This window comes from Colobus angolensis, unplaced genomic scaffold (assembly GCF_000951035.1).
Source record: "Colobus angolensis palliatus isolate OR3802 unplaced genomic scaffold, Cang.pa_1.0 Scaffold33, whole genome shotgun sequence".
Classification (NCBI taxonomy): domain Eukaryota; kingdom Metazoa; phylum Chordata; class Mammalia; order Primates; family Cercopithecidae; genus Colobus; species Colobus angolensis.
The window spans coordinates 13,065,256-13,078,879 of record NW_012116599.1 but is presented as its reverse complement, the minus strand read 5'-3'; the positions used below and the strand labels follow the sequence as shown (position 1 = coordinate 13,078,879).

The following is a 13,624-nucleotide window of genomic DNA, read 5'->3' as shown; positions in this document are numbered from 1 at the left end:
GATTGCACCACTCCACTCCAGCCTGGGTGACAGAGCAAGACCCTGTCTCAAAAAAAAAAAAAAAGAAAGAAAAACACAACAAAAGTAGCTGCTGGAAAGGCCTTTGTCCATGCCCTAGGCAGGGAGTTAAAGGGCAGCCACATTCCCCAGTGCTGTGAGACCCTCACCTTGACCTCAGCACTGGCAGGCAGTTAAGGGACTGGAATGGAGCTCAGGCTGAGCACAGAGAACAGCCATGCTTCCCTCCAAATGCAAAACCACGATGGATCTAAGACTACTCGAACACTTACTTGGGGACTATTTGGAGAATTACCTTCTTGAAGGTGATTGCAAAGGGCTCGTCCAATTTTTTTTTTTTTTTTTTTTTTAAGAGACAGGGTCTTACTTTATCACCCAGGCTGGAGTGCAATCATAGCTCACTGTAGCCTCCAACTCCTGGCCTCAAGTGATCCTTCTGCCTCAGCCTCCCAAAGTGTTGGGATTACAGGTGTGAGCCACCATGCCTGGCCGAGTTTTTTTTTTTTTTTTTTTTTTTTTTGAGACAGGGTCTTACTTTATCACCCAGGCTGGAGTGCAGTGGTGTGATCTCAGCTCACTACAACCTCTGCCTCCCAGGTTCAAGCGATTCTCCTGCCTCAGCCTCCCAAAGTGTTGGGATTACAGGTGTGAGCCAACACATCTCGCTTTCATCCAGCTTTGTGCAAGTGCTGGCTGCCTCAGACTTCAGACCCTGATGGCACCTTGACTGCAGGTGCTAGGCTAAGTGGAGACTGGCTGAGTTTCCTGAGCAGGGTGGTCATCACTTGTTACAGCTCAGGCTGTGTGTCAGGTATCTGAGCCACCACAAGTGAATGCCTCTCCAGCGTGGCGTTTCACTGGAGAAAGTCTCCATGTGCGGGGCTCTTTTACTGCAGCTGGTAACGTTCTGAAGAAATACCTTTCCAGTGTCCGTTAAGATTTGCGTGATATGAAACTGGAACACCGGTGTTTACACGGAGTGATACTTTGTGGAATGGAGCTTACATGATGAACGAGAAAAGACCGTTAAAAAGTACTAGCCATTGTCACTATTCACAATAGCAAAGACTTAGAATCAACCCAAATGTCCATCAGTGACAGACTGGATTAAGAAAATGTGGCACATATACACCATGGAATACTATGCAGCCATAAAAAAGAATGAGTTCGTGTCCTCTGTTGGGACACGGATGCAGCTGGAAACCATCATTCTCAGCAAACTATCTCAAGAACAGAAAACCAAACACCACATGCTCTCACTTATAGGTGGGAATTGAACAATGAGATCACGTGGACACAGGAAGGGGAACATCACACACTGGGGCCTATTGTGGGGAGCGGGGAGGGGGTAGGGATAGCATTAGGAGATATACCTAATGTAAATGATGAGTTAATGGGTGCAGCACAGCAACATGGCACATGTATACATATGTAACAAGCCTGCAGGCTGTGCACATGTACCCTAGAACTTAAAGTATAAAAAACAAACAAAAAACAACAAACAAACAAGTAGGACACTCCACACAATTCAACCTGGTTCCCAAACTGCTCCCAGTAAATGGGAAAGTGCATCAGTTAAGCTGGTCAATGGCAATGGAGAGGCACATCCAAGGCGGAGCTGTTCAATGCTCTCTTTCGCTCCTTCTTCCCTCCCTCTTTACCTCCTTCCTGTCTTCCTTCCTCCCTCCCGCTTTACCTCCTTCCTGTCTTCCTTCCTCCTTCTATGTGTTTGTCTTTCTCTCTCTTCCCCCCCTCAACTTTATTAAGGGACAGACATACAATAAACTGCCCATATTTAAAGTATATAATTTGATGAGCTTTGACATATGTATATAGGTATAAACCCATCATCACAATCAAGGTAACAGACATTTCCATCGCCCCAAATTGTTTCTTTGTGGCCTTTTGTAACTCATTCCTCCCCCTCCCTCCATCTGCAGACAACCAATAATCTGCTTTCTGCCACTATAGATTTGTTTATATTTTCTAGAATTTTATATAAATGGAATCATGCAGTTAAAACAAACAAAAAAACACAATAAACACTTGGTAAACGGAAAAAAAAAAGTACTAGCCATTGTTTACAAATAACTACCAGGTAAACAAAGAAATCACTTTCTTTCCCCTTTCTAAGGATAGAGGAGAATAAAATAATCACCAAGAGGCATGGAGTTTGAAAAGTATATAACAGATTTTTAATTATTTACAATCAAGTTCTGTTGGGCAACATAACGAAATAAATAAAAGATGTGCCCTGGCCTGTAAATTTCAACTCTCCTTAAGTTCTCTGAAGGGCAAATTGGAAAGTGGCGACCAGGCAGGGAAGAGAGGGCAGGTGGAGGCCAGGACCATCAGTGGGAAGGCGGCCTGACACCTCTCACTGGCTCTAGCACTCACATTCCCAAATGTCCAGAGAACAAGCATGGAAGAAAAAAAATAAAGTGCAAATTTAAAAGTGATAAGGGTGTTTTGCACACTCAATGAACTAAAACTTTATACACAGGTAAAATGGTAGAGATAAATGTTTTTCCTTGGCCTTCATCACAACCCCTGAAACGGAAAGATGGCACTGCTGTGCTTCTGAGCCTGGGCCTCTTGCACTAAAGCACCAAGGGCATGGCACACAGGCTTGGCAGAGGGGCCGTGGCCAGAATCACCAGCTTCAGACAAATATGTTGGAGGTCCCCAATCCCTTGGCACCCCAAGCATGCAGTGTGCACCCACCTTCTGGCTATCTGCAGATCAATACAGGAACACATCCTTACCTCTGCAGCAAACCCATTTCCCTGGAAAAGATTTTCTCACATCCTCTCCCACCTCAAAAAAATTAAAAAACATTTTGTTTTAAACCACACAGAGATTTTTAAATATGTCGAATTTTGTGCGGGAAAGAGAGCCCGAAAGCTCTGAAGAACAGTGGAAGAGATCTGAGGAAATTTCAGCAGTAATGAGACACATTCATGTAGCCCACCAGGGAGGGGTCTGCAGTCTTGGAGTTTCCGTGAATCCAATGCTTAAAGTGAGTTCACCGGGCAAATGACCCCAAGGTGATGGGACATGCGTCAGGCCAGAACCAACTTTGGAAGGATGAGAGAAAGCACAGAGAACACCACCTTGATGTGGGGGCTGTTTTTGGCACTGCCCTTGGTGAGGAGGCCCAGCGGGGCCCTGTGCTCCCCCAAGTGAGGTATGGAAGGTCAGAGCTAGTAGTGTTTCCCAAGGCAAGAACCTGAGCCTCTGCTAAGCGACCGCAGCGTCAGGTTTTTTCAGTGTTATTCTTCCAGGCCAAGAGAGACCTCAGTCAAATCTTCAGAAATCCCATTCATGGCAAAGCTACAGTGCCACATAGCTTGAGCTTCTCTGGGAGGTCCATGCTATACCCAGCACATCACCTGCCAGGACAGGGCTGCGGGGCCCACGTGCTTCTTCTGAGGAGGGCGCTGGGGTCCTCCTAGCCCTGAGAGCCCCGTCAATACTGTGCCCACAGCACAGCTTTGCATCCTTTGTCCACGCTGACAACGTGCGAGCCAGAGGGCGACCACGCCACCGCATTGATGGCCGAGCTTCAAAGGAGAGATCAGAAAAGTACCAAGTTTCAGAACATTTGGGATGAGATCTTAGTGAACTAAACACCAGAAGCTCGTGCACTCAGGGAGTCACAAGTTTTCCAACTTCCATGTCACTCTCTGGCACTGTGCCCACAGCAAGGCAGGAGCTCGCTAAAATGCAAAAGACCTCTGAAAAATCCAGTGGGGTACTTAATTAAGTCATGCTGGGATGAAGGCAGTTTGGCCCCTTTGGCAGTCAGCACTTATCACACTCTCCCTGAGAGAGGAGCTCTGAGTGAGCTGGAAAGAGACAGTACACACGCCTCTGAAGAGCCAGGCAGCGGTGGTCAGCACTGGTTAGGTCTGGGAGCAGTTGCTGCTGCCCAAGGGCAGGGAGAGAAGGTTCTGAAGGAAAATGGTATCTGGCTTCCAACTAGCAGGTGGGCTTGTGTGGGCAGAACAAAGTTAGGAAAAAAGGGGGTCTGGGGCCTGCCTATCAGGTGGAAGATAAAATAAGGTGTGTGGAAATCAGTGTTGAGGACATGTCAATGCACTGACAACAGGGACTTCCAAAGGAGAGAGGGAGGCAGAAAGGAAGGAGAGTAGAGAAGAGGAAGGAGACACAGAGGACATGGGACATAACCAAAGAGACAGGGATGTGTTTCTATAACCCTTTCTCCAGCGGCCGCCACTCTAACTGCTGTACCTGGAGTACTCTGTAGACTGTGGCCTGCTGTGCTGTGAACGGCCCCAGCTTCTCTCCACTGACCCAGCTCAGTCAGCCGAGCAGGTGGGCGGGCGGGCAGTGCCCTCATGGTGTTGACTGAGGTCTAAACCGGATGACCCTGAGATCAAGTCAAAGGCCTTGCTCACAACCCAAGGGGGCGCTGAGACAGGGCTCGTCTTACCTGTGCTGCTTTGAAAGAACCTTTTCCACTTTCCCTGTGAGCACACTCCAGATATAGAGAGAGCCCTCAGCAGAGCCTGCCGCCACGTAACTGCCGTCAGGACTAGAGAAGACAGGAAGAAAAGAAATGCTGTCAATTCCCCATCCCCCATTCAGCATCTCCGTGGCCTTTTTCCCAAGGAATGTTTGTTCTTCACTGATGACCACTCCTGTGTACCTAGACCTCAGAATGTGTGCTATTCATGGCCCTTCCAGCCAAATCTGCTTTTCCCCAGTATTTCAGCACCATCTGGCTAATGAAGAGTGGCATCACATTACTTCTTGGGGTTCCAAGTCCTTACCCATCTATAGACTTGAACAAAACAACATATAGGGAGATCAAAGCCAACCTCCTGGACACAGCTAAGGGTTTCAGCCCGTGGACTGCCTTGTTACATGCTTCAAAGAGGAGGAGGAAAGAAAAGAAGCATCCTAGCAACTGAGCCTGGAAATGTATTTGGAAGAAGCACGATACATGGAAGAAGGGAACAAGGAGCGGAAAACTGCAGACCACCTGCACACCCTTCTTCAAAAAGGCTTTTCAGTCCCACCCCAGGCCCACAGCCATTCCTGCCCTTTTCCAAAGCTTTCACACCTTCCAAACTTAAGGTGTGAGGCAACAGTTCTCGTGTGAATGAGTGATGAGAAGTGTACCTAATGGGCTCACCCAGAAGAAAGCAACCAGTCAACTGTTATTTTTTGGTACAACACGTTAGGTTCATGTAATCACAAAAGGAACACTGGAAAGAGACAATAACGGTGGCCTGCAATAATGAACTTACAAGCACATTCCTGGAAACATAGGTTGGGCACTGAACAAAATTTAGCTCTATATCCCCAGTGGGAAAATGCTCACGCAGAACTCTTTGTGATGAACCAAATTGGCAGGGGGTGGGTCACTACTAACCTGAAGACAACTCTGGTCCAGTCAGAGCCGCACTTGAACCCAGGTGCACTGAAACAAACAACAGGGCACTGTCACTCAGGGGGCTCAGGCCACGCAGCACGTAAGAGAGCAGGGCTGGGACTCTGGTCTTCATGCAACCAGCACATCTTCAGTTACCTGAATGTCTGCTTGACAGCATTTGTTCGGAGATCAATAACTTTTAGCAAGTCATCCCGGGAGCAGCTCAGGAGCTCAGTCCTTTCTGGGTTTAAGTCCAGGGCAGTAATCTTTCCCAACAGCTCCATCTCTCGAACTATACTCTCTGATCTAAGAGGGACAACAGATTTCAGAAATGTAACACAGGCCAAAACTACTAGACCTCATGCCGTGGAGGAAAAAAGAGGCACTGCATGGCTAACCCGGTGAAACCCCGTCTCTACTAAAAATACAAAAAACTAGCCGGGCGAGGTAGCGGGCGCCTGTAGTCCCAGCTACTCAGGAGGCTGAGGCAGGAGAATGGCGTAAACCCGGGAGGCGGAGCTTGCAGTGAGCTGAGATCCGGCCACTGCATTCCAGCCTGGGCGACAGAGCAAGATTCCGTCTCAAAAAAAAAAAGAGGCACTGCAATTCAACTAGCATGCAACGCTCTGCCAGCGCAGTCAATGTGTTCCCAGCCTTCTAATAACCTGTGACCTCTTTTCTTACTTTCTCATCAACAGACCCTAAGACAGTCACTTCCAGACTAGAACTCTGAAGTTGGTAAGAATTCCCTCATCCATTTTTGGGATGACAACAGTCGCCAATCAGAGTTTCTGCTCAGCATGAGCTAACTAGGGCTACTACCCAATTAGTACTAGTTCAGTGATGTGATTTCAACTTTTGGATAAAGCTGGCAAAGAAACCTGCATTAGTGGGCCTGGGCTGCCCCGTAAGTGTAACTCTGTAGGCTCTTGCAGGTTTTCTGGCCTGTTCAGTGCGGCTCTGTGGCCCTCCACCTCTAGACACGGGGCCAGGAGAGCCAGGGCAGAGCCACGGTTCTATGCACCTCCCTCTTCTTCTCTGTGCTCCGGCCCATGTCCAGGTCGGCTAACGGCCACCCTGGGCAGGGCACTGTTGGTGACATTTACAGCCAAAGGGGGTGCTGACCTGTTCTGTGATGATTTTGTTGTAAGCCTTCAATGAAATCATTTTCTACCTCACGCCGTAACTAAGCAAGAATTTATCTTACTGTTGCGAAATATGCAGCTTGAAGCAAGCTACTCCACTTCCTTGGGACTCGGGGTCTTTACCTGTCAAATTATGGGATGGACTAAGAGACTTCGAACATCCAGCTTAACTCTCAAATTCCATGTTTCAAGTTCCAATTTCAGGTTTTAAAAGCAAACTAAAGATTATGAATAAAATGTGAAGTGGTGTCCAGGAACCATGAGCACTGTCAGGACTTTCTGGTGCCATGCTGTGTTTCAAAGCATCATCTATCACCACGGGCCCTGTACCCCCGCCCTGTCTACAACCCTGCTGGGAGGCTGTCCTCATTTACTCTCCACCCTGTCTCCTCATCCTCTGCCTCCAACCTGTCAACAAGCCCTGTCCACATTCTCCTTCAAATAGATTCCCCCCTCCACATGTTCCTCTACTGACTTGAACTTAGGTCCTTATCAACTCTATTGATTTCCTGTTCCCCAATATGCCCTCTCAAAATGTCACCAAAGTCATCTACTAGACTCCTGCAAAGCAACCATTCCTTGCTAAACACCCAACGACTTACGGGATCGAGTCATCTGAAAATGGCTTATCAAGCCCGTGGCAACCTGATTTCAACGCACCACAGTCACCTCACTGGCTTCTGCTCACTTGCCACGTATCAGCCACCAGACACACACTCAAAAGTCTGAGTGGCTTTCCTGCTGTGTGAATCCTATTCAAGTCTCCGGAGAAATCTGGAGAGGCATTCTTTAGCACACTCGGGCAAAGGTACCTGCCTCTACTTCAACACACTAGTCACTGACTTTCGTGTCTGCCTTCCCTACTACAGTTTAAATTACCTAAAGGGAGAAAGAGTATCCTGTGTGCCTCTTCACACCTGCCAGCTGGTGTAGGGCCCAGCACTCACTGCATGCTCAATAAATGACTGCTAAGCTCCACAGGCTACTTCACGGGAAAGAACAGCCGAGTGTTAATAACCTAACACTAAACATGCATATACTGAAGCACATTTCTGCCATGTCCTGAGATTTTAAAAGCACAACCCATGTACAGAACCATCACTGTGGAGACTCTCATGTGCCTCCTGTCAGGCGTTTGGGTATCATACCGAATGTCCCAGAAACGAATTTTCTTGTCAAAATGTCCACTCATTACACATTGCTCTGTGCAGACAATATCATTGCAACTGGATCCTGCAAACACTGTCTTTATGCCTGAAAGAAACGCAAACATCATTAATCAAGCAGAGGCACCAACATGGCTGTTTACATAATGCTGCTAGCCTCGAACCACTGACTTGTCAGAGTTACTCACTTAAATGAAGCCTCAAACAAGAAAAACTATCTATCACTACCCTCAGTGCCCCTCTAAACGTGAAGCCAGATCTGAAATTCAAACTATATTGCATAAATGCAGGCTCTGATGTGCAAACACACACCTCCACGCTAACATCTAAGCATATACACAGACAGAGAGACTGAATTTCCTCACAGACTTTGCTGCGTAGATCCCAGAGTTTGAGAGTCCGGTCGTGACTTCCTGAGACGATCCGCGCATTGTCCAGCAGGAACTTAGCAGACAGCACTTTCCCACTATGTCCCGTGAGTGTGTGCTAGGAGAGAACACAGCCAGGGTGAGCCTCAGGGAGCCAGGCCCTGCCTATGCCGGCAAAGTATCCACAGCATCCTTACCTCTAGTCGGAGTGTCAGACCACCCTGAGATCCGGCCAGGAACACTCAAAGCGATAAGACAGCAAAGGAAAAAGACACAGGTCAGGCGCAGACTCATGCCTGCAATCCCAACACACTGCGAGGCCAAGGTGTGAGGACTGCTTGAGTCCAGGAGTTCAAGACCAGCCTGGGCAACACAGTGAAACCCTCATCTCTACAAAAACTTTTTTCAAAAATTTGCAGGGAGTGGTGGCATGTGCCTGGGGTCCCAGTTACTTGGGAAGCTGAGGCAAGAGGACTGCTTGAGCTTGGGAGGTCGAGGTTGCAGTGAACTAGGATAGTGCCAATGTACTCCACCTGAGTGACCGCAAGATCCTGTCTCTCTCTCACACACACACACACACACACACACACACACACACACACACACACAAATCCCAAACAGGATACGAAGCAACAATTTCATTCCTGCGTCTTATCCAGAGGCCACATATTTCATAGGAAGCCTATCTCTGAGTGTTGGCCAAATGTGAGGTATCAAGACCAAAAGGATAAAACTCCGACTAAAAATAACATTAAAAACAAAAGTTGAACATCACTAGGACCAAGCTTCACGTACTCCCCATCCTCAATCTTGAATTTGAAATCAGCTCTACCACAGACATCTGCTGTACTGTTTTTGTAATTTTTTGTATGTCTGGATTATATAAAATTCTAAAAAGTTTAAAGCCTCGATTTTGCCCCATGCTGCTGAAAGTCAGTTCCATATTTAAAGTCAGACTAGACAAGGTCACCACAGGCATAATTTACAAAAGGCAACATCAGGACTCTATGTAAACAATTAAAACCCCTGGGGGATTTTCAATCAGAGGTCTCAGCTTGAACAAGTCAGATCATAGCCACAGATACCAGCACTCCCAACAATCAAATCCCTTTGTGACTAAGCTGTTGGATGCCAACCAGTGTCTTCCCTGAGCTCACGGAGGAACACAGGATGAGGGACATCACGGAGTGTCGGCTGCCCTTCTGCCCATCACAGCACTTCTGAAGCGCGATGGAGGAGAGGCAGCTGAGGATAACTGCGATGCTGGGAGGGGATCTGAGGACTCAGACCTTTTACCATTCATCATTGACCTCCATGCAGTGCACGATCAACATTTTTCTATGTGTTAAAACACCAGAGGTTCAGAAGGTATTCACTGATATTTTCTTTCTAATTAGAAAATGCAAGGGTGGGCAAAGTGGCTCACACTGGTAATCCTACCACTTTGGGAGACCAAGGTGGGAGGACTGCTTGAGCCCAGGAGTTTGAGACCAGCTTGGGCAAAATAGTGAGACCCTCATCTCTACAAAAACATTCAAATTAGCTGGGTGTGGTGGTATGTACTTCTAGTCTCAGCTACAGGGGAGGCTGAGGTGAGAGGACTGCTTGAGCCCAGAAGGTCGAAGCTGCAGGGAGCCCAGATCATGCCACTGCACCCCAAACCTCAGCTCCCAAAGATGAGACCTCATGGTTCGGGCTTAGATTTTTTGTGTTAACATTTTTGAAACCAATCTTTCCTCTATTTTCAGTGGAGTTAACTCCAACTCAGCACAGAAACAAAAAACTTATACTACCACATATACTACCCTCTCTTCTTCAATGAGGGAAGCTTGCATGAGTTCTCACACTGCCTTATTCCACATTCCAACCTCTGAAACTGGGACAGCATCTTACAACTGCTGCCAGTCGGGTGCCGGCTGTGTTACAGTTGTGTGAAAACCTCCCACTGATCCTTCTGTAAGATCAAGAAAGCTCCACTAACAAAACCTCCACTACATACAGTCCATGAATAATGATTCCATTCAATATAAAACATCCACTCTGCACAAATCACGGGGAGAGACCAAAAAACTTGGGTAGGCTACTTCTTAAATTCTTTTTTTTTTCTTTTTTGAGACAGAGTTTCGCTCTTGTCACCCAAGCTGGAGTGCAGTGGCGTGATCTCAGCTCACTGCAACCTCCGCCTCCCAGGTTCAAGTGATTCTCCTGCCTCAGCCTCCTGAGTAGCTGGGACTACAGGCATGTGCCATCATGTCCAGCTAATTTTTGTATTTTTAGTAGAGACGGGTTTTACCATGTTGGCCAGGCTGGTCTTGAACTCCTGACCTCAAGTGATCTGCCTGCCTCAGCCTCCCAAAGTGCTAGGATTACAGGCATGAGCCACTGTGCCCAGCCTTACATTCAATTCTTAATAACTATTTTATCAAAAATTCAAATTTGTATTTATATTCACTATCTGTTTCTTAACGTTAAGAGTAAAATCACATTTCACAAACACAGGGAAGAAAAAGAGATTGTTCCTAAGTGGGATATGGCAAGTACAGATGATCCTCAACTTATGATGGGGCCAGTCCTGACAAACACATTGTAAGATGAAAATACCCTACGTTGGGGACCATCTGTAATTCATTTTTACATACTTTACAGGAACATGTTAATCTTTACACAATTATACTCTTCTTAAAAATGTATCCATTGCTCTTTTAACCTTATAGCATAAGCATTTTCTCATATGATAGCTGAAAATTCATAGGCTTTGGGGTTCCACTGATTTAAACACCCTGGGTCTCTGTAACATCTGTGAACGGGAAACATCCTCGTGCCATCTTAGTATGGACTCAACAAGACGAATGGAATCAAATCTCTTCCTTGTTGCACCCTCCTTTCTTTCTTTTTTTTTTTTTTGAGATGGAGTCTCGCTCTGTCACCTAGGCTGGAGTGCAGTGGCCGGATCTCAGCTCACTGCAAGCTCCGCCTCCCGGGTTTACGCCATTCTCCTGCCTCAGCCTCCCGAGTAGCTGGGACTACAGGCGCCCGCCACCTCGCCCGGCTAGATTTTTTTATTTTTTAGTAGAGACGGGGTTTCACCGAGTTAGCCAGTATGGTCTTGATCTCCTGACCTCGTGATCTGCCCGTCTCGGCCTCCCAGAGTGCTGGGATTACAGGCTTGCACCCCCCTTTAAGAGTCTGTCACAAAGGTTGCTGCAGTGAACATCTACGGGCATAGAGCTTTCTCTTGATTTATTTCCAGGAATGAAACTGCTGAACTAATGGAATAAGGGAAAGGGACGTTTTGTTTCTTGGCTCCTTGTATGTACTGTCAGCTTGCTTTTTACAATGTTTGGGCTTCTGCTCACTTTATTCTCAGTGAGAATAAGCTGGAGCTGCCTGAAGCTGACTCGCCCACCGTCTCGGCGCTTCCAATGGTATAGAGGTGGGCCTCCTACAGGCATTCAATCACCTCTATCATTTATAAAGAGTCCTTTGAAATGGATCAGATTTAAAGTTCTTATATCCATTAGGTGTTTCCGAAATCTATTTTTATGATTAACACCACTTTTAGGTTTCATCTTCTACTTTTAAACAGGGATTAACAAGAGAAGGGCAGCGGATTTAGATGTCATCAAGGCCAGGGCCTCAAAGCGGGGAGGCTTCAAGATTCCTCTGCTCCACTGGGCTCTGCACAGACTCTCTCTGTGCCTCATGGCAGATAATGAGTGACGACCCCTATTTCTAAACACAAAATTGCTCATTCAGGTAACAACTTAATCATGCAGCTAACATAACACCAGCCAAAGACAACTGATTCCAGAAGAATGCAGAACTCAAAGAGGAACATTCCAAACATCACCTAGCAGCCACAGCCAATCCTCACTGTGGCCACTTCACCACACCACCACAGAACTGGGCAGGGGGGTTCTCCAAGCAAGTTCTTCAAGTCAAATCTTACCAAGCAGCTGGGCAGTTTTGTACTGACTTTAGATTTTTAACGGAGGCATCACAGGGGACTCCTTTCAATGCCAGGCTGTTTCTAGGGTGCATTTACAAAAAGGATGTTAAAGCAAGCACTCAACCAGCTGCTTCCTGTTTGCCAGTCTCTCCAACACCATTGTCGTAAGAGCAAAGGAGACACCAACAGGGCATGGATGTCTGTGAGTTTCACACCATAGATGAATGGATTCCTATTCTCCAATATCATCTGCTAACTGGGGTCTAAAAAAAAGCCAGCACTCCCCAGAATAAGGAGCCTATTTTACTTTCTGCAACCTGGTCAAGTTTTCAGGAGAGTTCTCTGGGTACAGGGAATCTGCTGAAAAAGTCCTCCCATCTTCACACATTTACCAAGGAACAGGACAAGGTTATGAGCAGGCCAGAAACTCAAAAGCCAACTAGTCCAGCACAGGAGGCTCCTGCCCCAGCATGGCATCATCAGAAGCAGCAGCCCAGCAGCCTGTACCGTGCTCCCGCATACTGAGAACACTTCCCCAGTGAGACCTCTGTGTGCCAGCTCAATGTTATGACCTTTGTCTCTCAGTTTAGCTCCCTGCTCTAGGTCCCCTTCTTGTTATTTCTAACCCAAAGGCTGATGCCCACCTGTATAGGACTCCTCTTTTACCAATTAAAAAATATCATCCTGCACTACTGGTTGACTCAGCTTCTTCCTCTTCTCCTCTAGAGGACTATCACAAAAAAGGACTACCGTAGGCCCCTCTTCAATAATTGGTCAGTTTTACTGTATCTCAGTCTAGAATAAAAGATCAATGATTAGATAAATCACAATATTCCACAGGATGGATTAGAACGTAGCCACGAGTACTGGCAAGGCCATCTTTCCCATGTGTACAGTACAGAACAACAGGGCTTCAACTGAACCTGTTCAAGCATCTGAATCGATGTGCCCCGTGGCAGGCTCTCTAGCAGCGCACTTCCCGAGTCCGTCATTAAGACAAGAACATAGGCTCCTCAGCTCTCACAACACGTCCTTGTCATCATTAGGGCTCGTTATTTTGCACATTCGGACCTGGATCGTCTTTTAGTTGCGAATTAAGAATGACTACCCCTGAGGTATTGGCTAGCATCTAATACTAATAATCTTCTATACAACCCTCTCAAGAAAATCACCAGAAAGCCACCTAATATACCATTCTACTACAGCTCCTCCACCTCCCTTGTAGATTTAAGAAATTCATCTGGGCCATGTGTCGTGGCGCACGCCTGTAATCCCAGCACTTTGGGAGGCCGAGGCAGGCGGATTACTTAAGGTCAGGAGTTTGAGACCAGCCTGGCCAACATGGGGAAACCCTGTCTCTACTAAAAAAAATACAAAAATTAGGCCAGGTACAGTGGCTCATGCCTGTAATCCCTGCAATTTGGGAGGCCGAGGTGGGTGGATCACGAGGTCAGGAGATCAAGACCATCCTAGCTAAGACGGTGAAACCCCGTCTCCACTAAAAATACAAAAAATTAGCTGGGCATGGTGGTGGGTGCCTGCAGTCCCAGCTATTCTGGAGGCTGAGGCAGGAGAAT

General features: G+C 47.0%; 1 protein-coding gene across 2 annotated transcripts in view; it reads right to left on the bottom strand.

The window, feature by feature from the left end:
- Nucleotides 1-2,190: 2,190 nt before the first annotated feature.
- Nucleotides 2,191-13,624, bottom strand: part of ATG16L1 (autophagy related 16-like 1 (S. cerevisiae)) — a 39,917-nt gene continuing 28,483 nt past the window's right edge. For both annotated transcript variants that reach the window (XM_011952025.1, XM_011952027.1), the window contains 6 exons: nucleotides 8,096-8,216; nucleotides 7,713-7,818; nucleotides 5,576-5,725; nucleotides 5,420-5,467; nucleotides 4,475-4,576; nucleotides 2,191-3,581 (listed from right to left, as the gene is read on the bottom strand). In XM_011952025.1, the coding sequence (XP_011807415.1) occupies nucleotides 3,488-3,581; nucleotides 4,475-4,576; nucleotides 5,420-5,467; nucleotides 5,576-5,725; nucleotides 7,713-7,818; nucleotides 8,096-8,216 (621 nt within the window). In that variant the 3' untranslated portion in view covers nucleotides 2,191-3,487. The remainder of the gene's footprint in view (nucleotides 3,582-4,474; nucleotides 4,577-5,419; nucleotides 5,468-5,575; nucleotides 5,726-7,712; nucleotides 7,819-8,095; nucleotides 8,217-13,624) is intronic.